We start from the raw sequence: 27,889 nt of genomic DNA on the forward strand, positions 1-27,889 counted from the left end.
GGTAATCATCAAACAAGAACCTGGTGAAGCCTCTCATGTACCCACAACAGGAGCTGCCAGCCAGTCACCACTTCCTCAGTATGTGACTGTGAAAGGGGGTCACATGATAGCTGTGTCCCCTCAAAAACAGGTTCTAGCTGCTGGAGAAGGGACGGCCCAGTCACCAAAGATTCAGCCCTCCAAGGTTCGTGTTGGGTAAGGGTGGGGAAGTCAACCTGTCAGTGAACGTTGCTTGCCTGAGTCATGGCCAAGTGCTGCAAAGATTCAGGGTGAGAGCATCGTTGATGATCCTGGGAAAGCTTGTGGATGAAAGTCAATGTTAAATCTACCTGTTCTTGCCATAGTCATTGACAAGAGCAGGAACATGTTTTGTAGAGGGGCCGGGGACAGTCCAAGAGGCGAAGGGACACTGTGTTATCTCTCTGGCAGTAAAGGCAATTGATGTCGTGGACACAACTGTATACTTAATTCATGTCTAAAGTGGGTAACGGAAAGGATCGATGTCTACTGTTGTTTATTTCTGATAGGAGAGTGCTATAGTTTCTACCTCTTAATGTCCTGGCTGTGTGATCTGTTGAGTGATTCCTGGCTCCTTAGAGAGTTTATTTTCTTTATTATCTGGAGGTTTGGGGAATTTACATATTGGGAGAATTGTAAAGCAGAGATGCATGTTTCCCTGTATCCGTGGTGCTTAGGAGTGCCAGAGTTTATCCTGCTTTTATTTATGTATTGTCTTAATCCTCAGACAACCTTGCAAGGTGGCTGTTTTCACCGCTGTTCTACAAATGAGGAAGTTGTGACTCTGAGAGGTTAAGCAACTTCCTTGAGAGCATACAGCTATTACAATAAGTGACAGAGAATTTGAACCCAGGTCCAGTGACTCCAAAACTCCCCATTCTGGACCTGTTAAAATTTGTGAGCCATTGTCTGTAACCTCAGCATGCTTTTAGAACATCCAGAGTTAAAATTATTTCACTTAATTTAGGGCAGATATATCCTAAAGCTATTACAAGTATGTGAAGTGCTTGCTTTTCAACTTTAAAATAGGAAAAGGTTTTATATATTTTGGTTAGTCTAGATAGCTGCATGTAGATTGAGTTAAAAATTCATAGCATTATAGGCGGTTCTAAAATCTGTAAGAGTTCATTAACTACTTTCCCAGACTTACCTGCTTATAAGACTGATGATTAAGAATGTATAGATATTGAGGCCCCCATCTCAGACTTACTGATCAGAACTTCTTGGGGACCCTGGGAGTTTGGATTTTTAACAAGCTTTCCTGTTGACTCATAATCAGGCAAATTTAAGAACCATAGAGCTATAGCATCACATCTGACTTGGGGGTTTCCACAGGCAGAATCACTAAAACAGGCATCCCCCAGCTACTTCCTGATGCTTCTTCCGTTGTTTTGGCCTCAGGGATAAGCATTTTGTCCAGATTCCTTTTGTGAATCAGTTATTGTCATCTGGACTTCATACTCAGACATGTAGACATGTCCTATATGTTGTTTAAAATCTATTTTAGTTCACCTAGAAATACATGGTATTTCTGATTTGGGTTTTGAATCATTTTAGCTTTGCTCTTTGTCCTCAGAAACTGAGATGTTTCCACTTTTTGCTACTTTTGCATTTTGCAAATCTGTTCACCCAGTAATATTGGCATTTTTGTCACATTGCCACCTGCCTAATGGCAAGGTAGGAACAAGGGAAAGTGGATGATGGGTTTGTGCTAGAATAAAACCGTGCCTTGAATAAAATGTAAAGGCACCTGATAAGAAAAGCCACAGAAGTGTGAAAAATTTGCAGAGAAGCTGCAGAACATGAGAAAAGACATCTATTCCAGAAATTTAGTACCTGCTTTAGACTCAAGATAAGAAGCTGTGTGCACATACAGGCTGTCCCTCTTATTGCTGAGGTGCAGTGAGAGAAAGCAAGCCAGAAAACAGAAGGATGAACAGAATGGTACTTTTACCTTCCACACAGCTTTGGCACAAAAGAAATAACAGTTAGTTTTTTCATAGGGATAGAGGTGCTGCTTTTGTCAAGAAAGAGACAACTAAGGAGTTGTCACAGGTGGTTCACATGAGAAGGAAGCAGTGTGGTTTAGTTAAAAGAGCATGAGCTTTGTAATTAGAGATTGTTACGCACTTAGATCTCAGCCACTTATTACTTGTGTGAACTGGGCGGATTCATCTCTCTGAGCCTTATTTTTTCATCTAATAAAAGGGAACATTACCCTTTCTTTGCCTTTCAGTGCTGTAGGAGAATTAGAGATCATTGTATATAGAGGACCTCACACAGAGCAGGTGCTAAATCAGTGATGGCATATAATGTTATGTGAGATGTCCGATGTGTGAGTACTATGGAATAGTTGCTGTCATTGAGAACTAAATCGTAAGTGGCTGTATTTTTTAGTGTCTGGAGTGAAAATCACATCTGGAGTGAGGATTCGTATCCTCAGCTTCAGGTTTCTAGTTTCTGACTTGCAGAAGTCTCTATAGTGCACAGGGAGGGCAGGAATAAAAACACCGAATCAAAGCATGAATCAGAGTTAAGTGTTTGTAACAGTACAGAACAAAAGTGAAACTGCTTTGTGAAACTGTTGATAGAAGGAAACTTGGAAAGCAGAGACAAGTGTTGTGGGAGGGGAAGAAGAGAACAATTGGTAGGTGATTTCAGGCTCTAGGCCAAAACATTGTGGTTTGGTTTTGTTTTTTTCTTTTTTTTAAGCTAGTTTGGGGTTACAGTGTCCTACGTAAGAGACTTAGCTGTGGTGTCATAGACATAAACCCTGCATAGGGTTTTCCCCAGTAGAATGCCAGGCTTCCTTAGTCTCCTCAGTGTTTTAGAAAAAAGGAAGGGTAGTTCATCTTGTAAGTGGTCTGTTCTTAATGGACAGGCTCTGCTAATAAAAACTGCCCTCCTGTGGCCAACATGGTGATGTTTTATTTGGCTCTTGGAGAGATTAGGTACATCATATTCTGGACATTTTGAAGCAGTTGAGTGTGAGGATAGAGGCTGGCACAAGGAGGGAAAAGCAAGCCAGATGCATGGGATAGGGGAGAAAAATTAAAATACATGCATGTATATATTATTTTCCTTTTTTTTACATTGAGGTATAGTTTGTGTACAGTACTATATGTTACTGGTGTACAGTGTAGTGATTCACAACTTTTAAATGTTATACTCTATTTATACTTACAAAATATTGACTGTATTCCCTGTGTTGTACCCTTGTAGCTTATTTTGTACCTAATGGTTTGCATGTCTTAATCCTCTATCCCTGTACTACCCCTCCTCCCTTCCATTTCCCCACTGGTAACTACTAGTTTGTTCTTTTTGTTATATTCACTAGTTGTATTTTTTTTTTATTCCACATGTAAGTGATATCATATGCATATATTATTTTCCTTTTAGATCTTTGTTTTCTTTGTTAATTTAGGAACATGAAAATAGATTATATGTAATTTAGCTTAGTCAATGGATTACTAAGTGTGATATATTTTGGAAATGTAAAGACAGACGTCCTAGGAAAAAAGTTCAACTACTAGAACAGAAATTCCCAAACCAGAAGCTTTTAAATAAGCTTATTTCTCTCACACATAAAAGACCAGTAGGCAGTTCTGGTGTGTTGGTTTCACAGTCCTCAAGAATATAGACTCCATCGTGTCTCTCTGTCATTTTCAAAATTTGGTTTTCATCCTGTGGGCCACTTCATCTCATGCCACCATGTTCACATTTCTGATCAGCAGGAAGAGGGAAGGGGAAGGGGTTTTAGGGAGAGCAGAACTGAAAAGTTGCACACATCACTTCTGTTCCTGTCCTTTTAGCCAGAAAGGAGATGTCAAACCGAGACGTGAAGGAGCTGGGAAATAGTATTCTGTGTGGCCATGACCATACCTGAAATTGGAGGTTCTACTACTGTGAGAGAGAAGCAGAGAACAGATGTTGGAGTTCAGCTGGAATATATTCCTAAAAGGAGAACTGCTTTAATAGGGTGAATTTTCAGTTTTAGTAGCTATCCCAGTAACCTCTGGAGTGGCTGGACAAATTTATCTTTCTACCAGCAGTGAAAAAAAGTTCCTGTCTCCCCATATCCTCTAGCCAGTTCTTGGTATTATCAGGCTTTAAAACTTTCCCCTCCAGTCTGATGGTCAAAAAGTACTTATCTTTTTTGCTTTTAGAAGGCAGATCTTTTGCTGTTCTTATAACCTTATAGAAGTCTTTTTATCTAGTTTCTGGTGAGTTCTTTTTATAAAATAAAGAACTGGGGAGTGGGAAACCCTGCCCCAGTTTTCCATTAATTAAGTTGTTTCTTCTAATTGAAAATCCTACTATTGACCTTATTTTAAAAGAGCTCCAAAGTATTTTCTTTTCTTTTTTTTTTTTTTTTAGTATTTTCTTACTTGAAAGAGTTTATAGTCTTTTCAGGACAACCTATTTCTAACTTTCATTGTTGGGTGCTGGAACCTTTTTTAAAAAAATTGAATTAAATGTTTTTCTAGCTTACTCTTTTTCTTTTTTAACTGAATGTCTACCTTTAAGGAAAGAAAAGATTAGAGAGTATAGAAAAAGATAACTTTTCTTAAAAATCAGTTGGAAGAGGTGTCACATGTTATACCATATAATGAATGACATTAATTGCTAGATGTTCTAATGATGAAGAAATAATTGTTTCAGACAGAGAAAGCACAGAAGGAATTAATAAAGAGGTGATATTTAAAAGTATATAGTGGAGTTTATAGTTTATATATGAGAATGTTTATTGCAGTTTTCATAATGTGAAGTTTAAAGTTACCTAAATAATGATACAGCAGTGAAATATTTACTTCGATTATGGTATATCTATCCTAATACATTATTTTTTGTTCTCCTAAAAGTGTTTTTGAAAAATAATAGCATTGTAACATGATGTTAAATTTAAAAATTATAAAACTATATATATCCTAATCTTTGTTTCAAAATGTACATTAAAAAGAATCCGAAGTAAATAAATACTGCAGTAAAAATTTTAGGAGATTATTTCAAGGTGAGTAGAGTTTTATTTTTTCCTTTTTATTCCTGTTTGTTCTAAGTATTTTTTTTTTAATATATACTACTTTTTGTAATTAAGTTATAGATAGTAGCTGGGGCTAAGACAAAAGCTGTAACGCTTTATTGTAATAACATCCAGATTGTGAGAAATACTGCTCTTCACGTCATAGATAGCATTCCTAGAAGCTGAATTAGACAGTATATGTGTTGTGTCTAGGAGTTTGCTTTGTTCTTTGCTGGAACACAGTGACTCTGCTGTTCTAAGACCTTGGAGGACTATGAGAAGAAGCACTGCTGGATTCTTCTCTGTTTTGAACAGGTTGTTGGGGTCCCAGTTGGGTCTACTCTGCCTTCAACAGTGAAGCAGGCTGTGGCAATCAGTGGTGGTCAGATCCTTGTAGCCAAGGCCAGCTCGTCTGTCGCCAAAGCAGTTGGTCCAAAGCAAGTTGTGACCCAAGGAGTTGCCAAGGCAATTGTGAGTGGAGGTGGAGGAACCATTGTCGCTCAGCCGGTGCAGACCTTAACCAAGGCTCAGGTCACTGCTGCTGGCCCCCAGAAGAGTGGATCCCAGGGTTCAGGTACTGATACTAATTGAGGGCCCTCTCGGCACCAGCCCCTTTCAAAATGCTCTGTGCTAGTGATTTTATTTGCTATTTGGTTCTCTCTAGGAAAACTTAGTAGGTTGAAGTTGTAAGGAGTTTTATAAAGACTTGTTTATCTTTTTCATGTAACGTTTTACAGAGATCAATAATGCTTCTGCTTTAAGGTGTGTGTGTGAAAGAGAGAGATAAAGACAGTTGAAATAGAGTATATTTCTTGATACTGCTTTCAAGTCTGAAGAATAATTCTCATTTGTCCTCATTTCCACTTTGGGTTCTATTTTAGATTTAAGGTCTTGGTATATTCATTTGCCAGCAGCATTTGGAGATACTTGACTAAAGCATTCTTTACTAAATAAAAGTTTAAACACTTCGAATGTTTTAGTCCTTGATGTGTTGTTTCTGTGAGGGCAGGAAGAAATATACTTAAGGCATTTGATATGTACTAATTTTTGATGAGGCTAAAGAGTGGTTGCAGTGAGTTGGGAGGATAGAAGGGTAGTGAATGTCCAAAATGAAGATGTCAGAGGTGACGGATTGCTGCTGATGACAGAGTTCACTTGTGGCATTAAAAATGAGTGTTCAACTTATGGCTGATTCATGTTGATGTTTGGTAGAAACCAGCACAATACTATGAAGCAATTATCCTTCAATTAAAAATAAATAAATTAAAAAAGAAAAATGAGTGTTCGAGATGGACTGGAAAAGAAGTGATCTTTGGAATTTGGAAGATATAGCACCCAAGAAGGCAGAGAATTAAATAAGTCTTCTACAGTGCTGTCACTGAGAATGATTATCTTTAGCATAGAGCACAGTACTTTTGAGTCAGGAGTCTGCCTTCAGCAAATGAGGGGAAGTGACTTGAGAGTTCAGGAAATGAGAGCAGAAAAGAGAGGGAGATATAGCTCAGTAGGAATCTCAAAGGAGGCAGGGCTCTTTCTCCTCCCTTGGAGTGAGCAGTGATAATGGTTTAAAAGCCAAACTACAGAGCAGAAATGTTCCTCTCCTGGCTCTGGCCTCGGATATTGAGGTAAAACAGAAAATAGCTAGGGGACTCCTGGGGATGTCTTATCTTCAGAGGACTGACAGTTTTAATTACCACAAAAAGAGATAATGTTCAAGGAGGCTAAGGTTCTAGAAGGTATATTCACAGCATGAATTCCTGGGGTTGGGGGTGAAGTGAGGAAGTGAAGGAAGAAAGTATGAGGGGATGGGTTCAGATCAGGGACTTTGAGCCCCATGGGGACAGGACTGGGTGTGCGTGGTAGAGAGGTTTGCAGTTCTGACGTGGTTGCTACACACAGTGATTTAAGATGAGATTAGTTCTGGTCATAATGGAGAGAGATGGCCCTCAGTTCAGTATCAGTTCCTGGTTATTTGGGGCAACTTCCAGGGTTCCTGCCTCCCAAAGCTTTGCCCAGTGAAGTGGTAACGAGAAGAATACTCTCGCAGGCAGGAGGAGGCAGTGAGAGTCCTTGCCCTGAGGCTGCTCAGGTGGTTCTGTAGGGTGTGTTTGGTGGAGATTCTAATGCAAAATAACTGCAGAAAGTTTTCGTGTTAGAGGTTTTACAGCCATGTGCACTGAGAAGGAAATTCTAAGTGGTAAGTGAAAGCTATTTGACATAGGTGAGACTTTTGAAAGATGAATTATAGTTTCATAGTATATGTGCCAGTAGTTGACTGTAGAGTTTTTTAGTTCTTAGGAAGTGAGGGAGACTAGAATTCTTGTTTCAAATCAGTAAATTCATCGTTACTAGAAATTGACCATAAAGGGGCTTTAAACAAATGTTATTTCACATTTGAAATGTGATTACTTCATTAATTGTCTAAACCATAGTGCTTTTGAGAGTTGAGTCACTATTAATATTTATAGTGGGTGCTGTGTGCTAAGTCGCTTGAGTTGTGTCCAACTCTTTGCAACCCTATGTACCATAACCTGCCAGGCTCCTTTGTCCATAGGATTCTCCAGGTAAGAATACTGGAGTTGGTTGCCAGGCCTTCCTCCAGGGGATCTTCTGACCCAGGGATTGAACCCAAATCGCTTACATCTCCTGCATTGGCAGATGGGTTCTTTACCACTAGCGCCACCTTGGAAGCCCATAGTTGGGACATGGGTATAAATTGTAGCTGCTTTGGGCAAACCAGGATATATGGTCACCCTATTTATATACAGATATAAACTTCTTTATAGTTTACAGCAGATTCTTCTAGTATGTAAATTAATTGTAATTAATGTAAATATAATTAAATTAGCAAGATAATTAAGAATATCAGCCTTTAAAGCATTGTGCATCTAGGAAGCAAACTGTAGAGTTTATTTTTTTTAATTTATTTTTAATTGAAGGATAATTGCTTTACCAGTATTGGTTTGGTTTTTGCCATACAGCAACATGAATTAGCCATTAAGTGTATATATGTTCCCTCTCTCTTGAACCTTCCTCTCACCTCCCACCCTTTCCCACCCCTCTAGGTTTTTACAGAGCCCCGGTTTGAGTTCTCTGAGTCAGCAAATTTTCGCTGGCTATCTATTTTACATATTGTAGTGTATATGCTTCCATGCTCTCTCTCCATTCATGCCACCCTCTCATTCCTCCCCCCTCACCCATGTCCACAAGTCTGTTCTCTATGTCTGCATCTCCGTTGCTGCCCTGCAGATAGGTTCATCAGTACCATCCTTCTAGATTCCACATATATGTGTTAGTATATGATATTTTTTCTCTTTCTGACTTACTTCACTCTGTATCATAGGCTCTAGGTTCAGCCACCTCATTGGAACTGACTCAAATGCATTCCTTTTTATGGCTGAGTAGTATTCCATTGTATAAATGTACCACAGCTGCTTCATCCATTCATCTTTTGATGGACATCTAGGTTGCTTCCATGACCCAGCTTTGTAAATAGTGCTGCAGTGAACATTGGGGTACATGTGCCTTTTTCAATTTTCGTTTCCTTGGGATACATGCCTAGAAGTGGTATTACTGGGTCATATGGTAGATTTATTCCTAGTTTTTTAAGGAATCGCCAAACTGTCTTCCATAGTGGCTGTATCAGTTTACGTTCCCACCATGTTTATTAATGTTTTTGAATAAGTATTTTATTACTCTGCCTGTGTTTTAATTTTAGAACTAGCATTGCCTTCAGTTCCAACTTAACTTACTGTTTTTCCTTTGTTTTTTTCCCCTTTATTCCCTTCACCATTTTAGTGATGGCAACATTGCAGCTTCCAGCTACTAATTTGGCCAACTTGGCAAACTTGCCTCCTGGCACTAAACTCTACCTTACAACAAACAGCAAGAACCCTTCAGGCAAAGGAAAACTGTTGCTGATCCCACAGGGAGCCATCCTGCGAGCTACCAACAATGCTAGTGAGTCCATCGTTAAATCATTTGGTTCTTGGGTCTTTGAGTATGTTCACCTCATCCACCAGAGGGGCAGTTCTTACCTGCTTCAGGAAGCATTTTCTTAGCTTTGTTTTGGTAGCATGGTGGCATTTGCCCACATGGATTTAAACCATACAAATATTTTAACTAGCAATGGATTTTTAAAATAATCATAGTCTTGGGGGAGGTGACACTGTTTTCTTGGATTTATCTACTGAAGAGTCTGGGATCAGGAACAAGTAAACTGAAGAGGTGAGGATGTTGAGGCTGTTTTGGGGACTAGACTGAGCTGGAAATGAAGAGTTCTTTCTGTCAGTGGTATCTAAAAACTGGTAACACCTGAGAAGATTGCTGAATGCCTGTTTTTATCTTGAAGGGGATGGGAATAGGATTGGAATCAAGTGTCTCTGCTTGCCATTATTTAGATGTGCATCTTAAATTTGCTAGTTTAGGAGATGGCGAGAGAAATACAGGCTCAGCTTTAGTGTATAAGATGTAAAGCCCCAAGGAAATTAGATGGTTTATACTTATATAAATGGTTTATACTTATAGACTTATATAAACTTTTGCTTTGACATACAGTGAAAAACAATTTGGGTGGTGTTAAAAGGGTAAGAGGAATTACTTCTATCTGAGTCAGAAGCATAATTGGTACAGCAATTAGGTTCGTTAGAAATTAGCCACTTGCCAAAATGCAGTGTGTAATTGTAACCAGGCAAGGGCTTGTGTGCCCATGGTACAGAAAGGCAGTTTCTGACAGGAGGAGTTTGCAGCGGAGTAAGGGTTTATTGCAGGGCACCAACCAAGCAAGTGGGAAACAAGTCTGAGGTCCACTCCAGCTTGATCTTTGAGTCTGGGGTTTTTAAAGGGGAAGAACAGAGAAGCCAGGTTAATCATCTCATGACATTTCTTAGTCCTAGTTTTGGGAGTCAGCATGTCTCTAGTTTATGTTTCTCTGGCCAGGTGGTCAAAGGCTTAGGGGTCTGTTTGCTCATCTTGCCCTGGAGAAACTGAGGTTTTACTTCAGCGATGTTATTTGCAACAGCAGTTTTAGTACATGAATGATGTTATTAACAATGGCAGTTTTAGTCTTCTGACTCTGGTTGATTAATGTTCAGTTAGCACAGGACTGAGGTCAAAGGGAATAAAGTTTTGGATGGAGAGATGCATCATAAACTTGGCAGGGAAATTTGGTTTCAGGGGACTGAGTTTCAGAAGCTAGTCAACGATTTTGTTTACTGACTGTAATGGGTGGTTTCCCCTTTCTCACCCTGGTGTTTTTTCCTCATACCTAAGCAGTGATGTATCAGAATTTTAGCTATGTAAGAAGACAATTCCAGAAATACATTCAGAGAGCCCCTTAGAGTTTAGTTTTTGTATGTCACCAAAAAGAAAGTAAAAAGGAGTACAAAGGCTTTAAAGTGGAATTTGAAAAGCAAAATAGTCATTATAAATATGAGGAAAGTCTTAGTTTTTTCCAGAGCAGGGTGAGATGGAAAATAAGAGAGTATTGTAAAATTACACTAAATTCCAGCAGTTTCACTGAAATTGAATCAGATGCCAAAAAGTTTAGGAGCTCTTTTCTGAGCACGTTGCTGCTGCTGCTAAGTCGCTTCAGTCTGACTCTCTGCGACCCTGTTATGTGTTGATTAAAAACACCTGATTAGAAAATGTATCCAACTCAGTCTCTCACAGCTAAGCCAGAACACTTGCAAAGATAAGTACTTCATTTCAGTACTCAGAGCTGAACTAGTCCGACTTCCATTCAGGCAGAAGTAAATAATGTTTCCATCTTTGCACCCGGAAATTCTCACTCTTGTCACAGAAGTCTGTGTCACCAAAAAAGGAGGAAAGAAGGAGAGGGGAAGAATGCAGCCATCATGACAACATTGCTCTGGCTCATCTGTTTTCTCTGTTAAGCCTTCTCTCAGTATTTTTATGACTATACTGTCATTCACTGCATTTTCAGACCTCCAGTCTGGCTCAACTGGCGGCAGCGGTGGCTGCAGCAGTAGTGGTGGGGGAGGCGGCGGCAGCAGTGGAGGAGCAGGAGGAACCAGTGGAGCCCAGAACCCTGCTGGCCCTGGAGGGATATCCCAGCATCTGACATACACATCCTACATCCTCAAGCAAACCCCTCAGGTATGGTCGTTTGTCACTGGTACCTGCTAAATCACCTAGTTATTTATAACGACTGCTTTTAATTGTAGTGGATTTACCTTTACAGCTCTGGAATCGGGGTCAGTACTATTAATAACATTTTAGCCATGTTACAAATTTGTATTATTTGGGGCTTGCTGTGCTTTGAGAGACAAGCAAGTAGAGATTCAGAAAGACTTAAGTAACTTATCTATTATCTCTCTGCTGAGCTAGTTGGTAGAATTTGGGTTTAAACCCAGGTCTTTCTGAGAGATGTTTGCTATGCTGTTGCCTCTCATGGGTTTGGAATAGTATTAGTGTGCAGTTGAAAATTTTCTCTTAGATGGGAGTAACCAAACAGATAGTACCATAACTCCAAGTTATGGTTTGGAGTTAACATTGGATTCAAGGTTAGGGACAGGTTTCTGCCATCTTGCTTTCCCTTAATCCTTTCTTTCCCCTCGTGGCTAGTGTTGGCTCATCTCCAAGTAAGGGAAAGGAATTTTGGTTCCTGGTTCTTAGTGAGAGGGTGGATAGTTTTCAGTCGGAATGGTTAAATCCAGCTGTGAGGACTAGACTGTAAAACTTGAGCTTCCAGCAGCCTGCCCTGTAACTCAAGTGCAAAGCTTGAGAAGTAAGGATAGCTGTTGTAGTGACACTGAGATCAGAGCTGTTCTGTTTGTTTTGATGAATAGTAGAATTGAAGGGGAGCATTGTTACTTATAATATGGGACCATGTGATTTAAAGTCATTTGAACTTAACAAATTACTGATCAGGTCTTTGTTTGTAACTTAGGGCACGTTTTTAGTTGGCCAGCCATCACCCCAGACATCTGGGAAACAGCTGACTACGGGGTCAGTGGTCCAAGGAACACTGGGAGTCAGCACATCCTCTGCACAAGGACAGCAGACATTAAAAGTCATCTCTGGACAGAAAACCACTTTGTTTACTCAGGTAAATGCACACTCACACACATAACCAAATATGTGATAGGTATGGCATTTATTTAAATATTACAGCTTGTTTCTTTCCACAGAGAAATTATAGTTACCTAAGAGAATAAGTGATAAAATAGTATAGAATAATAAGAATAAAATATCAAGATTTGGGGAAATATAAGTAGCATGAGAAGATGAGACCAGAGAGTTATTTAGATATGCAAACAGTAATGTCTTGTATATTTGGTAAAATTTGCCAAAGTTAAGTAAGATGACCAGTTGTAAAATTCACACTACTTGTGAGAGGAAGAAAGATAACCACATAATATTTTCTTAGAAGAAACAAAGATTTTCTTGATCCTTCATTCTGAAAATTTCTCTGCAGGGACTTTGTATCAGAGATTCTGAATAGTGTTAAGGTTATTTCAGCCACACTATCCATATTGTAAGTAAATGCTATAGGAAGCTTGGTGTATGTTTCTATAGCTTCTTTAGTATAGGCGGAAGAGTAATGACAGGGAATTTTAACTGGGCGAGGGGTATCATAATCATCTGTAGGAGAATCTACAACTAAATTTCAAAAACTTAACAGATGAAACAAAGTGTAGAAGGTGTAGACAGTGTGACACCATTTTCAACAAATAATGCACTTTTTGTATCTGTGTGTAGATCAGCAGTCTCAAAGCACATGAGATTTTTGTCAAATGCTTTTTCTCTGTCTATTGAGAGGATCACGTGGTTTTTCTTTTTTTGTTGTTGTTAATTTGTTAATAAAGTGAATCACATTGATATTTCAAATGTTAAAACAACCGTGCATTCCTAGAATAAAACCTACTTGGTTGTGATATTTTTAAATACTCTTTTAGTATTGTTGAATTTGATTTGGTAACATTTTGTCTCGAATTTTCCCAAGGAATATTGGTCAGTAATTTTCATTGTAATTTCTGTCTGATTTTGGTATCATAGTAGTACTGACCTCATAAAATGAGTTGGAAACTCCTCCCTTCTTTTCACTTTTTGGAGAAGAATTTATGTCAACTTGGTATTATTTCTTAACTATTCAGAATACACCAGTGAAACGGTAGTGACCTGGAGCTTTTCTAAATTTTGGAAGGTTTTAATCTACAGTTCCAATTTATTTAACACATATGACTGACTGTTCAGGTTATTTAGTCTTACGGAGATTTGGTAGTTTATATCCTTAAATGAACTGATTTATTACATCTGTGTGTGTGTATTTTAGTGTGTGTATATTAGTCACTCAGTCATGTGCGAGTCTTTGTGACCATGGACTGTAGCCCACCAGGCTCCTCTGACCATAGGATTCTCCAGGCAAGAATACTGGAGTGGGTTGCCATTCCCTTCTCCGGGGGATCTTCCCAACCCAGGGATTGAACCTGTGTCTCCTGCACTGCAGGCAGATACTTTACAGTCGGAGCCATCAGAGAAGCCCTTTACTACATCTAAGTAGTTGAATTTCTTAAAACAAACTAGTTCATGATTTTCCCTCATTATCCTTTTAATGTCTGTAGGTTATTTAGTGATGTCCTCTTTTTCATTCTAGACTTTAATAATTACATATCTTTTCTTTTCTCCTTGATCAGTCTAGTAGAAGGTTTATCAGTTTTGTTGATCTTTTCAGATTACCAGCATTTGGTTTCCTTTAGTGTTGAATTCTGTTTGATCAGATGCTCTTTGCTATGTTAAACAGATATGAGGCCCCAGAATTCTTTAAAATCTTGGCTGATTTCTTCTAATCTGCTCATGTTGCACCCAATGTAGTGACTTTCTTTTTTGTTCTGCCACAGCTAAGACCTTTGCTGTTGCTTTTTATTAAGGTATAATTTGCGTAGAATAATGCTCACATCACAGTGTACTGCTCAGTGAGTTGGATGGATGTCTGTGCTCTTTCAAGCCTATCCCAGTCATGCTTTAGAGCATTTCCATCACTCTAAAACATAACCTTCATTTCTCATTCCACTTTTTTCTATCACCATTTTTCTATTTCTATTACCATAGAGTAGCTTTTGTCTGTTCTTGAGCTTCATCTCAATAAAATCATAGTCTTTTTTAGCTTCTGTTGTTGAACAGAATGTTTTTGAGATTTATCCATGTGTGTATTGATTTTTGATTTTTTATTCTTGAGTAATGTTTTGTTGCTTGACTCTACTCTCCTGTTGATGGATGCTTGGGTTATTTCCAGGTTTTGACTTATGAGTGACACTGTTATGAGCATTCTTGTACACATCATTTGTATAGTAGAACAGCTAGGTCGCAGGGTAAGTATAAGAAACTGATGGATAGTTTTATATCTGTCATTATCAAAGTGGTTGTACCATTTGATTCTCCCATGAGTAATGTGGGAGAGTTCTAGTTACTGTACATCCTCACAACACAGAGTATCATCATTCTTTTAAATTTTAGCCATTTTTGTGAGTATGAAGTGATATCTCATTGTGGTTTTTATTTGTGTGAGACCCCAGTACAGATTAATGTCATGAGTACTACTTCTGGATTCTAGTCATAACTCCAAGCAATAATTTAACCAACCTGCACAACTGAAAATGCTTACTTATGCCTTTTATAGAAAAAGTTTGCTGAACCCTGACTTAAACCTCTAAAACTAATTTGTTGAACAAGTCTCAAATGCTAAATGCTACACCTGTACTAGCACCATTAAATTACCCATTTAAATCTAGCCCTTGGTTAGATTTTCATGTCTAAACATTATGTGTTATGTTTAGGAGCACTTTGGGCTCAGATTTTTAGTAACAAATGTCTTCTATCTTTGAAGGCACAGTTGCCAAACGGTGACTTGCAAATACATTCATTTACTTGGTCTGCTGCTGCTGCTAAATCGCTTCAGTTGTGTCCAACTCTGTGTGACCCCATAGACAGCAGCCCACCAGGCTCCCCTATCCCTGGGATTCTCCAGGCAGGAATACTGGAGTGGGTTGCCATTTCCTTCTCCAGTGCATGAAAGTGAAAAGTGAAAGTGAAGTCGCTCAGTCGTGTCCGACTCTTCTCGACTCCATGGACTGCAGCCTACCAGGCTCCTCTGTCCATGGGATTTTCTAGGCAAGAGTCCTGGAGTGGGGTGCCATTGCCTTCTCCGTTACTTGGTCTACATCAGGGATAAAGGAACGTTTGTATTAAAAGGTCATAAACTTGAGAGTTTGTTGAAAAGTACACAAATAAATACCTCATATAGTTTTGATTAGCGAGGCTTTCTTGGGGATGTGTTATGGGGAGTGGGGGGCATATGTAGGTAAAGATTGAATTGTGCCTGTTAACCAGAGTAACGTTATTACTCCAACCTGTTTTGTCTCTGCAGGCAGCCCCAGGGGGACAGGCATCTCTAATGAAAATATCTGATAACACATTGAAGTCTGTACCAGCTACGTCCCAGCTCTCAAAACCTGGAACCACAATGCTGAGAGTTGCAGGAGGGGTTATCACAACTGCCACTTCCCCAGCTGTAGCCCTCTCAGCAAATGGACCTGCACAACAGGTGAGAAGCAGCACAATAGTGGAAAATCATAATGAAGCATAAAATCAGTTTAAAAAAAAAAAAAACAAGCTAGTCATCAGGCACACTAATGGGCGCACTAACTGCTCTTTTTAAAAAAAATTCAAATTTTCACATACCACAAAATTCACCATTTTAAAGTGTACAGTTCAGTGGTTTTTATTCTCAAGGTTGTATTACCATCACTACTACCTAATTCTAGAACTTTGTTTTTATTACTCCAGAAAGAAACTTAGTACCCAGTAGTAGTCACTCCCATTTCCTTCTTCTCCCAAGTCTTAGGCAGCTTCTAATCTACTTTCTTGTGACCAGCTTCTTTTGCTTAGCATAATTTCAAGGTTCATACATTTTATAGCATGTGTTAGTACTTACTCCTTTTAATAGCCGAATAATATTCAGTGTTATGGATATACCACATTTTGTTTCTCCATTCATCAGTTGATGGATATTTGGGTTGTTTTCCCCTTTTGATTATAATGGTTAATGGTGCCATGAACATTTGTGTACAAGTTTTATATTTCAGGTGGATTCTTTACCAGCTGAGCCATGAGGGAAGTCGTTTTATATAATCTTATGTTTTCATTTATTTTGTCTTTATACCTAGGAAGGATTGCTAGATGATACAGTAACTACAGTTAACATTTTGAAGAACTACTAAACTGGTTTCCCAAGCAGCTGCACTGTTTTAGATTCCCACCAGCGATGTATGAGGGTTCAATGTTTTTCCAGTCTTTGCTGATAATTGTTCTTGTCCATGTTTGTTGTTTCTGTTTGGCGCTTTTGTTTGTTTGTTTTAGCAATTGTATTGGGTGTGAAGTGGTATTTCACTGTGGTTTTGATTTCCATTTCCCTGATGCTAGTGATATTGAGCATCTTTTCACATACTTACTGGCCATTTATATATTCTCTTTGGAGAAATGTCTATTCAGGTCCTTTGCCCATTATTTGGTTGGGTTATTTACTCTCTTTCTATTATTGAGTTGTAGGAGCTCTTTGTATATTCTAGATACAAGTCTCTTACCAGATTTGCAAAAATTTCTCCTCTCTTATCTGTCTTTTCACTTTCTTGAACCACAAAACTAACTTTGATGAAGTCCTGTTTTTCTTTCTACCTGTTTTTCTTTTTAATGGAGTTTTTTAAAAATAATTTTTATTATTTATTTTTGGCTGTGCTGAGTCTTCACTGCTGTGCAGGCTTTTCTCTCATGGAGAGCAGGGGGTTACTCTCTAGTTTCGGTGCATGGGCTTCTCATCACTGTGGCCTCTCTTGTTATGGAGTGCGGGTTCTAGGCTCACGGGCTCAGTAGTTGTGGATCCTGGGCTCTGATGCACGGGCTCAGTAGTTGTGGATCCTGGGCTCTGATGCACGGGCTCAGTAGTTGTGGATCCTGGGCTCTGATGCACGGGCTCAGTAGTTGTGGATCCTGGGCTCTGATGCACGGGCTCAGTAGTTGTGGATCCTGGGCTCTGATGCACGGGCTCAGTAGTTGTGGCCATGCTCGCAGGTTTAGTTGTTTTGTGGCATGTGGCATCTTCCAAGATAAGGGATTGAATCCATGTCTCCTGCATTGACAGGCGGATTCTTTGCCCTGGGTCTTGGTTGCTTTGGGTGGGCTTTCCCTAGTTGTGGCACGCAGGGACTACTCTTTGTTGCAGTGTGCGGGCTTCTCATTGCAATGGTTTCACTTGTTGCAGAGCACAGGCTTTAGGTGCACAGGCTCACTAGTCGAGGTGTGTGACTCTGGAGCACGCAGGCTTCAGTAGTTGCAGCTTGCAGGCTCAATAGTTGTGGCACATGGGCTTAGTTGCTTCGTGGCATGTGGAATCCTCCTGGACCGGGGATCAAACCCATGTTCTGTGCATTGGCAGGTGGATTCCTAAACACTGCACCACCAGCGAAGTCCCCTATCAGTTTTTCTTTCATTGCTTATGTTTATGCTAGTAAGAAACCATTGCCTAACCCAAAGTCAGAAAATATAAGCCTATGTTTTCTTCTAAGAGTTTTCTAGTTTTGGCCCTTACATTTAACTTTTTGTCCATTTTGAATTAGCCTTTGTATACAGTATGAGATAGGGGGCCAAATTTTATTCTTCTGTTTGTAAGTATCCAGTTGGCCAGCAACATTTGTTGAAAAGTCTGTTTCCCTTTTGAATTGTCTTGACACTCCAAGGTGCTCACTTCCCAGGCTTCACACCTCCTGCAACTACTGCTTCTCCTTACATGCCTACTCATACCACTCTACTTTGCAGTTCCTTGAACATATGTTCTTTCTTACCACTCTGACTTTCTGCTTGCTGTCTCCTGCCAGGGAAGACCCTCTTATCTCCCCCCTTTTCCTGTCTTGAAGATCTCCCTAACGTGCTCCCAGTGCTTTCGCTCCCTATCCCTAGGCTGAAGGAATAACCCTCTCACTTGTCATGCTGCCTTGTACCCTTGCCTGCTGCATCCTTCATCACTGTCTGGTAACCCTCTCCTCGAGGGCTTTTATCTTGGGACCCTAATATTTAACACTGTGCTCTGTATAGATGTTTGTTGAAAAATATGATAAACTTTAAAATATTATAGTGAGTTTTTAATAAGTCATACTATTCCATTTTCACATTCTGAGATTATGTCCAATTGAGGGTGATAAGTTGAAATATTGTTTTATTAGTCAATCAGTTCAGTCGCTCAGTCATGTCCCAACTCTTTGCAACCCCATGGACTGCAGCACGCCAGGCCTCCCTGTCCATCACCAACTCCCGGAGTTTATTCAAACTCAGGTCCATTGAGTTGGCGATGCCATCCAACCATCTTATCCTCTGTCGTCCCCTTCTCCTTCTGCCCTCAATCTTTCCCAGCATCAGGGTCTTTTCAAATGAGTCAGCTGTTCGCATCAGGTGGCCAAAGTATTGGAGTTTCGGCTTCAACATCAGTCCTTCCAATGAACACCCAGGACTGATCTCCTTTAGGATGGACTGGTTGGATCTCCTTGCAGTCCAAGGGACTCTCAAGAGTCTTCTCCAACACCACAGTTCAAAAGCATTAATTCTTTGGTGCTCAGCTTTCTTTATAGTTCAATTCTCACATCCATACATGACTACTGGGAAAACCATAGCCTTGACTAGATGGACCTTATTTTATAAAGTGATATAATAGATGGTGAATTTCTTAATGTGGCAATCCTATAATACGTCCTCATTTTAAAATTTTTAAAATGTCCTGGTCCATGAAGTCTGAAAGCATAGGAACCGCCAAACTAAAAAAGCAATTTTTTTCCATGGCATGACATTGGATAGGTAGTTAATAACAGCTACTAGCTAATATTTTGGGTGTGCTACATGACAGTCACTGTTCTAAGTAAGTTACACTACTTACTTCTTAATTTTTGTTATTTCTGGTTCTGTGGTTTAGCAGTCGGAAGGAACAACTCCTGGTTCATCATCTACTGTGGGTTCTGTCATGAAAACTTCCGGACAGCAGCAAGTGTGTGTGAGCCAGGCCACCGTGGGATCCTGCAAGGCTCCTGCCCCCTCTGTCATCAGCGCCACGTCCCTGGTGTCCACACCAAACCCCATCTCTGGAAAGGCCACAGTATCAGGTCGGTTGTATAATCATTTTGTTTCCCTTTCCCTTCTCTGGTCTAGAATATTTCTGGAAGGTCTTAAGCCTCCCCCAGTTTTGTATAATAAATGATTAAAAACCATTAACTTGGAAGCATTTTTCATATAACTACCTTCTAGATGAAATATTCTTATTTAAAATGTAGGTATAAATTTTCAAGTCTGAAATGTTTTTCTGGATTATATAACAATTTTTAAGTGATATAGTAAAACTTCAGCCATCTGGAACTCCTCTGGGTATTTGTCATCAGTTTTGAATGGAGCTCATGGCAAAACATCATACATCTCTTTTTGCTTTCATAAAGTACATAAAATGTAAAATTTTAAAATGTAAAGATGTAAATTTTGACTCCAAGACATGATTAACAGTGGTTATTATATTAATTAGTGTCAGAATGACATGCTTGAGGTTTGGTAAAATGTATCCTGTCTCCATGCCCATACTGCATGGCCCCAGAAAAGTGTTGCCTTTTACTTCTTTGGGTAAGCTAGAGCACAAATCCTGAAGCTGGATTGTGTAATGCTTACCTCATGAAGTTAATTGCCTAGGGTACTGTATGACATGTAGTAATCATTATATAAATAATTGCTCTATTGTCATTTTTAGTATCATCGTTGTTAGTCCACGTTCCCTTATCTACAGTTCTGAAACTCAAAAAGCTGTGAAAACTAAAGGTTTGCTTACTGTCGTTCTTCTCCATAACTATTTTAGAGAAAAATCTGACCTCCTTTGACAGGCTATTTATACTACTAAATACGGCCACCTGATGCAAAGGACTGCCGACTCACTGGAAAAGACCCTGATGCTGGGAAAGATTGAGGGCAGAAAGGAGAAGGGGGCAACAGAGGACGAGATGGATAGCATCATCAACTCAGTGGACATGAATTTGAGCAAACTCGGGGAGATAGTGGAGTACAGAGGGGCTTGGTATGCTACGGTCCATGGGGTTGCAGAGAGTCAGACATTACTTAGTGACTTAACAATAACATATATCATACACAGACACATATGTACATACAGAGGAACATACATAAATACATACACATACATACAGTCAACTCATTGGAAAAGACCCTGATGCTGGGAAAGATTGAGGGCAGGAGGAGCAGGAGTCGACATGAGATGGTTGGATGGCATCACTGACTCAATGGACATGAGTTTGAGCAAACCTTGGGATATAGTGAAGGACGGGGAAGTTTGGAATGCTGCAGTTCATGGGGTCTTAAAGTGTCGGACACAACTTAGCGACTAAACAACAACACATGCCCCAGTCCCTTTGGATAAAGATTGTGAATATTCTTCCCTGTTACTACATATAGTTTGCTAAAATAAAAGCACAGGCATGTGAGCTCTTCACTCTAAATAAATCATCTTAACACCTCTTGGGTATTTTCAAAACTAACAAAAAAAAGATTGTGGAAATTCTCGTTTATTTGTCCCATGGTTTAAACTGACCAAATTTTTTTAATGAGGATATTTTTGTTGTTCTTTTTCTTTTTTTAAGGCTGAGGAATCTGCCTTAAATCCTATAAGGGAGGTGGTGACCAGGGGACAATGGTCTCTGTTTTGTTTCAACCACTTTGTGCCTGACACGTTACACAGAAGTTGTCTTGCTGGGGGCAGATGCCCTTGTGGCCTGATCCATTCCATGTCCCTCTTATCCTCACAAGGGAGTCTTCATGTGGCAGGTGCCCTAATGGCTTTTAAATGCCTGACCCATGCCCACACAATATTGGTTGGCCTAGTGCTCAGCTGGAAGGAAGACAAAAGAGAGACCCTCACTCGTTCGGGTGGCAGCTTCTGGGGCACAGTGAGCAGTGGGGCCTTTGGAACGCACCAGAGGGTAACCCTGGCCAGAGTTCCTCAGTTGCTTCCATGGCATTTGCCTTTTGGCAGAGGGTCCCTATGGGAAAGGAGAAGTGAGGAGGTGGGGGAAGAGACCCCAGGTTCCCTGTACGGGCCACCAAAAATGTCATTCTTTAAGCTCAGGTTGGAAAAGAATTTGCAGATATGAGACAGAATGAGAGGGAAATAAAGTTTATTAGAGTGGGAGACACTGTTAGAACAGCGGGCCAGCCCAAGGGAGAACCGACCATGTTGTTATTACTATTATCACTAGATTCCATTGTTGTTGTTCAGTTGCTCAGTTGTGTCCAACTCTTTGTGACCTCATGGACTATAGCATGTCAGGTTTCCCTGTCCTTAACTGTCTCCTGAATTTTGTTCAAACTCGTGTCCATTGAATTGGTGATGTTATCCAACCATCTCATCCTCTGTTGTCTTCTCCTGCCTTCAGTCTTTCCCAGCATCAGGGTCTTTTTCCAATGAGTCAGCAGCCCTTCACATCAAGTGGACAAAGTGTTGGAGCTTCAGCATCATTTCTTCCAATGAATATTCAGGGTTGATTTCCTTTAGGATTGACTGATTTGATCTCCTTGCAGTCCAAGGGCCTCTCAAGAGTCTTCTCCAGCACCACAGTTCAAAAGCATTAATTCTTTGGCATTCAGCCTTCTTTATGGTCCAGCTCTCACATCCATACATGATTACTGGAAAAACCATAGCTTTGACGATATGAATCTTTTTTGGCAAAGTGATGTCTCTACTTTTTAATATGCTGTCTAGGTTTGTCATAGCTTTTCTTCCAAGGAGCAAGTCTTTTAATTTCATGATTGCAGTCACCATCCACAGTGATTTTGGAGCCCAAGAAAATAAAGTCTGTCACTATTTCCATTTTTTCCCCATCTATTTACAGTGAAGTGATGGGACCGGATGCCATGATCTTAGCTTTTTCAATGCTGAGTTTTAAGCCAGTTTTTTCACTCTCCTCTTTCACCTTCATCAAGAGGCTCTTTACTTCCTCTTTGCTTTCTGCCATTAGGGTGGTGTCATCTGCATATCTGAGGTTACTGATAGTTTTCCCAGCAGTCTTGATTCTAGCTTGAACTTCATCCAGTCCAACATTTCACATGATGTACTTTGCATATAAGTTCCATTCATGACTCCAAATCAAGACCCTATGTTTCATTTGCTTTTTGGATGGTTAAGTACCAAAACATTAAGGCTCATTTTTTTTCCCATGGTTTCTACCCCTCAGTTAAGATTGACCAATTTTTTTTTTATGAGGAGTGCTTGTTCTCTGCTAACTGAATGTTTAAGAGGTAGTGTATTAACCCTGGAGTAGAAATTATAGAAGTGGAAGGAATTACTATTGTAAGAAATGAACACCCTCTCTTTTTTTCTGATTTTTAACATGCAATAAATTAAGTCTCCTTGCTTTAAGTTCTGGTTTCCTGAGATACTGCTGATGAAGCTGTATATAATATTTTCATAAGAGACTCATTATTTTCTACTATCCATTAATTTTGTGTGTGTGGATTCTTGTTGTTTTAAATTAAGGTATAATCTTTATAATTTTTGTTATTTTTTGTGTGTGCATTACAAACTATTTTGAACAAGATTCCCGTTATGACTGTAACAGAGTAAGCAAGGGAAAGAGTACTGGGAAGTAAAGTGAGAGTGATGGGGTCAAATCACATAGGGCCTTTGTGGATCATTGTAAAAATACTGATTTTTACTTCAAGAGAAGCCATTGTAGGGGTCTTCCACTAAGGAGTAACATGAGCTGCCTTTATCTTTTAATGAGTCATTGGCTATGGCATTTAGATTAATCTGGGGCACAAGGTGGAAGCAGGGGACAGACCAAGAAGTAGACACTAAACTAAGAAAGAAACTTTGATATATTAGGGACCTCTGGGAACATCAGACTAAAAGGAGTTCCAGAAGTAAACAGAAAAGTTTAGTAATTACATTATCATTGGGTTTGTCAGTAGCAGCACTGGAAACTGGAATATTGCTTTCAGAATTTTAGAGGGGAATTCTTGTAGTCTAGAGTTCTGCAGTTGGCCCAGTCTTTACTAAGTATGAGGGTAGATATTTTCTGACAGGCAGCCTTTCAAATGTATTTTCTATGACTCTGTCTCAGAGCATAATTAAAATATATGTTTCATCAGAGTTAAGAGATGTAGACCAGGAAAAAGGACAAAAATAGAAGGAAGGCAAAGGGTTAGGGTTAGCTATGAAGTATGCTCTGCAGCTGAGACCTTTGCTGCAGGCCTAGAAACAAGCAGTATAGATGGAGCAGATCAGAGCACCCTGGGAAGGATAGCTCTGACTTTAAAAATGGAAGTGTAAATTATTTAAGAGGTTTGACCACATGGAGAACTCTGTATTAAGGGGAGGTTTGTAGTGTTTTTGAAGGACATGGGAAGACTTTAGTATGTTGTTGAAAGAAAACTAAATAAGCAGATGAAAAGGAGGAAAATTTTTAACTCCAGAAAATGAAATGGAATCATAGTATCATGGTATTCTTTGGATCAGTAGAGGCCATTATTGGAGGAGAGGGAAGATAGGGTCTAAAGCTTATCTACCCTAATAGTAAGTCGGTGTGTAGCATTAAAATGTTACATCAAATTGAATCAAGGCCTACAATATACACATTCTTTTAAAAGACCAATTTTAAAAGAATTAAACAGGTTAACAGGTTAAATTAAACAGGTTAAAAGTGGATGCTACCTGTGAACAAGATGAAGACAGGGCGGTAGAGCAAAGGATGGCTATTTTTAGTTATATGCCTTTCAGTCCTTTGTAACTTTTCAACGGATAAGCATGTAATATTAAAATAGAAATAAGAATTTTTAAAATATGAAGAAACCAGGTAATTGTACTCTTGGAGTGGGGGGCACATCTCTGTAACTAATTACTGCTTGATGATCTAACATTCACTGATTCCAGAGAATGATTTTGTTTATTTAAGGCTTTGTTCTTGAAAGTATTTGAGGTTATTCCTTTTCTTAAATCGAACTGCATTCCAGTGCCTTAAAGTATCCTTAGCCTCTTGTTGCTGTTCTTATTATAACATGCATTTATGTTGCTTCTTGTGTACTCTTTGTCACTCTTTTACTGGCCCTCTGAATGCCTATAATAGTTTTATGATGGAAATGGGAGTATGGAAATTGCTTTAAAGCAGTAGGAGAGGATGAACCTTTCTAAACTAAGTGGAGACTATCTGGTTTGAAAAATAAAGGCTGCACAGAGATAGGAAACAAGTTCTGGTGAGTACATAGATTGAAGTATTAGATATGTAGAGATGTTGTGAAGGAGATGTAAATGAATTAGGACCAGATTAAAATGGACTCCGAGTGCTTTGACTAATTTTGGAAACATACTCTAGGCAGACCAGAGCCAGAGAAGATTTTCAAGTAGGAAAATGATAATTATCCAAATGAAAATACAACATTTTACATCCAGTTTGTATGTATCACAGCTGTATGTAAAACAAATAGTCATAGAAAACTAACATAGAGAAAAACTGTCTCAAAATGATGATACTGGTTGTCTCTGCAGTAGGACTCGGTGGCTTTTTTCTATTTCCACTTTTTCAAAAATTTTTGTATTATGATAGCAAGGTAAAAACAAATCATTACTGTTGCATCATTGTTTCATTGAGAAACATGCTTCATCCATTGCCTCATGCTTCTGGCTCTTTCTTTATTGAAAGAGTAAATGTCCTAAGAACGTCCTGTTGTGAGAAATTGTGAATGCTCAAGAGGGCAGGAACTTTAAGGAAGCATCTGATCTTCAGCTTGGCCTTATCTTCCAACTTATTTTAGGGTTGTTAAAGATTCACTCCAGTCAATCCAATCCCCAGCAGGCTGTCCTGACGATCCCCAGCCAGCTCAAACCACTCAGTGTAAACACATCTGGAGGTGTGCAGACGATACTGATGCCTGTGAATAAAGGTGAGTCCTTCACCTGTGGGGTGTGGTTGTCCCTGAGTCTGTCTGCCTGGAGGGTCTGTCCTTTAGTGGCCACTCCTGCCTTGTACAGCCTGCCCTTGAGCTGTCACCATAGTCCCTGGCACCAGCTCTGGGACTGAAAGTAAAACCCAAGTGATCCATTGACTTCTAAATAACTGGTCATTTCTAAAGTTGAGCAGGGGAGTATATCTTAAACATTTATGGTACAGGTCAATTGGGTTTTTACTTTCTGGGGTTAGTGACCAAGCCTGCATTTCCACAGTTGACGAGAATAGCTCAGTTACCCTGGTACTGATACTAAATAGCCTACCTTGTAAATCTGTGTATAAAGCAAGGAGCTTACCATTTTTGTTACAAGGAAATTGTTTTTGTGCTAGTCATCTACAGTAGAGCTGTCACCTGGGAGAGAGATTATCTTCATTAAAATAATTTCTGTATTTCTTATATCCTCCCCTCCTCTTTTCCCTGTTAGTGGTTCAGTCATTTTCTACCAGCAAATCGCCTGCCATTCTGCCTGTAGCCGCCCCAACTCCAGTTGTCCCCAGCCCTGTTCCAGCAGCTGTTACAAAAGGTATGTCATTTCCCACAGTATGTTTGCCCAGAAGTTTTATGCAAGACATTACTATCATAAGACTCCTTTGAATTTCAGCATCCATGAATCAGTCGCTTCAAAAATACGTAGGGTGTTTATATTTAGACTTCATTGAGGGAAGTACAGAGATGTGTAAAGCATCGTTTTTGCCCTCCAAGAATTTATAATCAGGTTAAAGAGAGTTGCAGTAGACAGCAAGCAGTGATTGATAAATGCACAGTAGATGATCTGAAAAATGAATGCTGAAATATTTCAGTCTAGGATGTGTGGTTCAGGGAACGTGAGGGGTTGTGGAGGTTGATAACACTTTGTATAGGACACAGATTTTAACCAGAACTTTAATAAGAGTGAAGCATTTTTTACTATGGAGAGGCATGCCAGATTAAGGGAACAGTAAAGACGAAGACTCAAGAGGGCTTGTTTGGGCGAGTAGACCAATTAAGGGGACTCACCTGGGGTGAGTTATGTACAGTTATGTAAAGGATCTGTAGGTAGGGTCAGATGTTGGCAGCTGGCAGTGGGGACACTTAGGACTTTTGACTGGATGGAGAGAGTACAGTGTGTTAGAACAAAACATTTTGACACTCTGTAACATCTACAATAATGATAGCTACATTGTGTAAGAGTCTAAAATGTACCCGGTACCATGCTAGCTGCTTGGTGATATATATATTTATGTGTATATATATATCACTAATGATCAAAGTACCTAAAAATAGCTATTATTGCCCATTTTGCCAGTGAGGAAACTGAAATTTGGAAATACTAAGTCTGTACTTCCCAAGTCTAGAAAAGTAGAAAGCAGTGCAGTCAGAATTTGAAATACTTCTTTTCAGGCATTCCAGGATCTCTCACAATAGTCTTGGGAAGCGATGGATTTGAAACTTGCATCATGACCATCTAAAGCAAGGGTTGGCTGACTACAGTGTGCTGCTCATTTTTTAAATAACGTTTTATTGGCACATAGCCATGCCAATTCATTTACATGTTGTCTGTGTGTGCACTGCAGCCTCAAGAGTTTGGTCATTCCAGCTGAGTTCACATGACCCACAAAGCCTAAAGTATTTACTGATTAGTTCTTATAGAAGAAGTATGTCAGTCATGATGAAAGATGCTAATCTAGACCAGCATCTCTTCTCAGTAGCAGGTATATATTATAGTCCTCATACAGATTCTGATTCAGTTAATTTTGGACTGGGCCCAGAGAATTTCTGTTTTGATTTTAATTAAGCATACCATTTGATGAGTTTTGACAAATGCATGAACCCAGCATCCCATTCAAACTATAGAAATTCCCATCCCCTGTAGGCAGCCAGTGTTTCAATTTCTATTACGATAGATTAGTTGTGTCTGTTTTTAACTTTATGTGAATGGAAGCACATGCATTCTTTTGTGTCTGATTTAATTCACCCACTCATTGTTTTCTGAGATTCAGCCATGTTGTTGCTAAGTAGTATTCCACACTGTAGGGGTGGATGGATAGACCAAAATTTGTTTATCCTTTCTCCTGTTGGTGGACATTAGGTTTGTTTCCAGTTTGGGGCTGTTATATGTAAGTCTTAGAGAGCCTATCCAGTAAATAGCTATCCCAACCTGAAAGTACTGATTATATGATTTTGTAATTGAGTGCCAGATTAAATGATTGTATTTACAGGAATCCCCTGGTGATCCAGTAGTTAGGACTTGGTGCTTTCACTCTGTGGCAGGTTCAGTCCCCAGTTGAGGAACTAAGGTACCACAAGCAGTGCCGTGTGGCCAAATAAATAAATAGCTTATACTTGCATCTACAGAACTAGAGTGTCTGAACTTTTTCTGAGTACTTCCTTCTGTTTCTTGAAGTCTCAGAATCACTAGGGGTTGGGGGAAGATCTTCGTCTTGCTGACAGTGGAATTAGCAGGGTCACTCAATACAAGTTGGTATACGTATAAAAGCCACTTTGAGTTCTATATAGAAATTAACTGCCAAAAATCCACTAAATATTTATGAGAGAAATTTAGAGACCTAAAAAATTGAAGGATATACAATTATAATTAATTATATAAATTTACTGAGATACCTGATTTTATTCTGTCTCCCAAAATGACATGGGTTCAATACAATCCCAGTCAGAATCTCTACTATTGTTTTTGTGTTTATATAGAAATTGACAGGATAGTCTAAAGTGTATATGGGAATGCATAGGCCTAGAGTAGCTGAGATAATCTTGAACAAAAAGCTGGGGGACTTGGGTCACCAGATGTGTATATATTGTAAGGCT

At 39.4% G+C, this 27,889-nt stretch overlaps 1 protein-coding gene across 6 annotated transcripts in view; it reads left to right on the forward strand.

Annotated features, from left to right (window-relative positions):
* The window catches only part of YEATS2 (YEATS domain containing 2), a 100,043-nt gene that overhangs the window by 60,214 nt on the left and 11,940 nt on the right, over positions 1–27,889 (forward strand). For all 6 annotated transcript variants that reach the window (XR_009696960.1, XM_061166679.1, XM_061166682.1 and 3 more), the window contains 9 exons: positions 2–184; positions 5,354–5,612; positions 8,837–8,998; positions 10,983–11,155; positions 11,949–12,107; positions 15,426–15,602; positions 19,014–19,200; positions 24,893–25,021; positions 25,512–25,610. Coding sequence is in view for 5 of the 6 variants with exons in the window: in XM_061166679.1 (XP_061022662.1) it covers positions 2–184; positions 5,354–5,612; positions 8,837–8,998; positions 10,983–11,155; positions 11,949–12,107; positions 15,426–15,602; positions 19,014–19,200; positions 24,893–25,021; positions 25,512–25,610 (1,528 nt within the window). In the remaining variant the exon portion in view is untranslated. The remainder of the gene's footprint in view (position 1; positions 185–5,353; positions 5,613–8,836; positions 8,999–10,982; positions 11,156–11,948; positions 12,108–15,425; positions 15,603–19,013; positions 19,201–24,892; positions 25,022–25,511; positions 25,611–27,889) is intronic.

This window comes from Dama dama, chromosome 19, assembly GCF_033118175.1.
Source record: "Dama dama isolate Ldn47 chromosome 19, ASM3311817v1, whole genome shotgun sequence".
In the NCBI taxonomy this organism is placed as follows: Eukaryota; Metazoa; Chordata; class Mammalia; order Artiodactyla; family Cervidae; genus Dama; species Dama dama.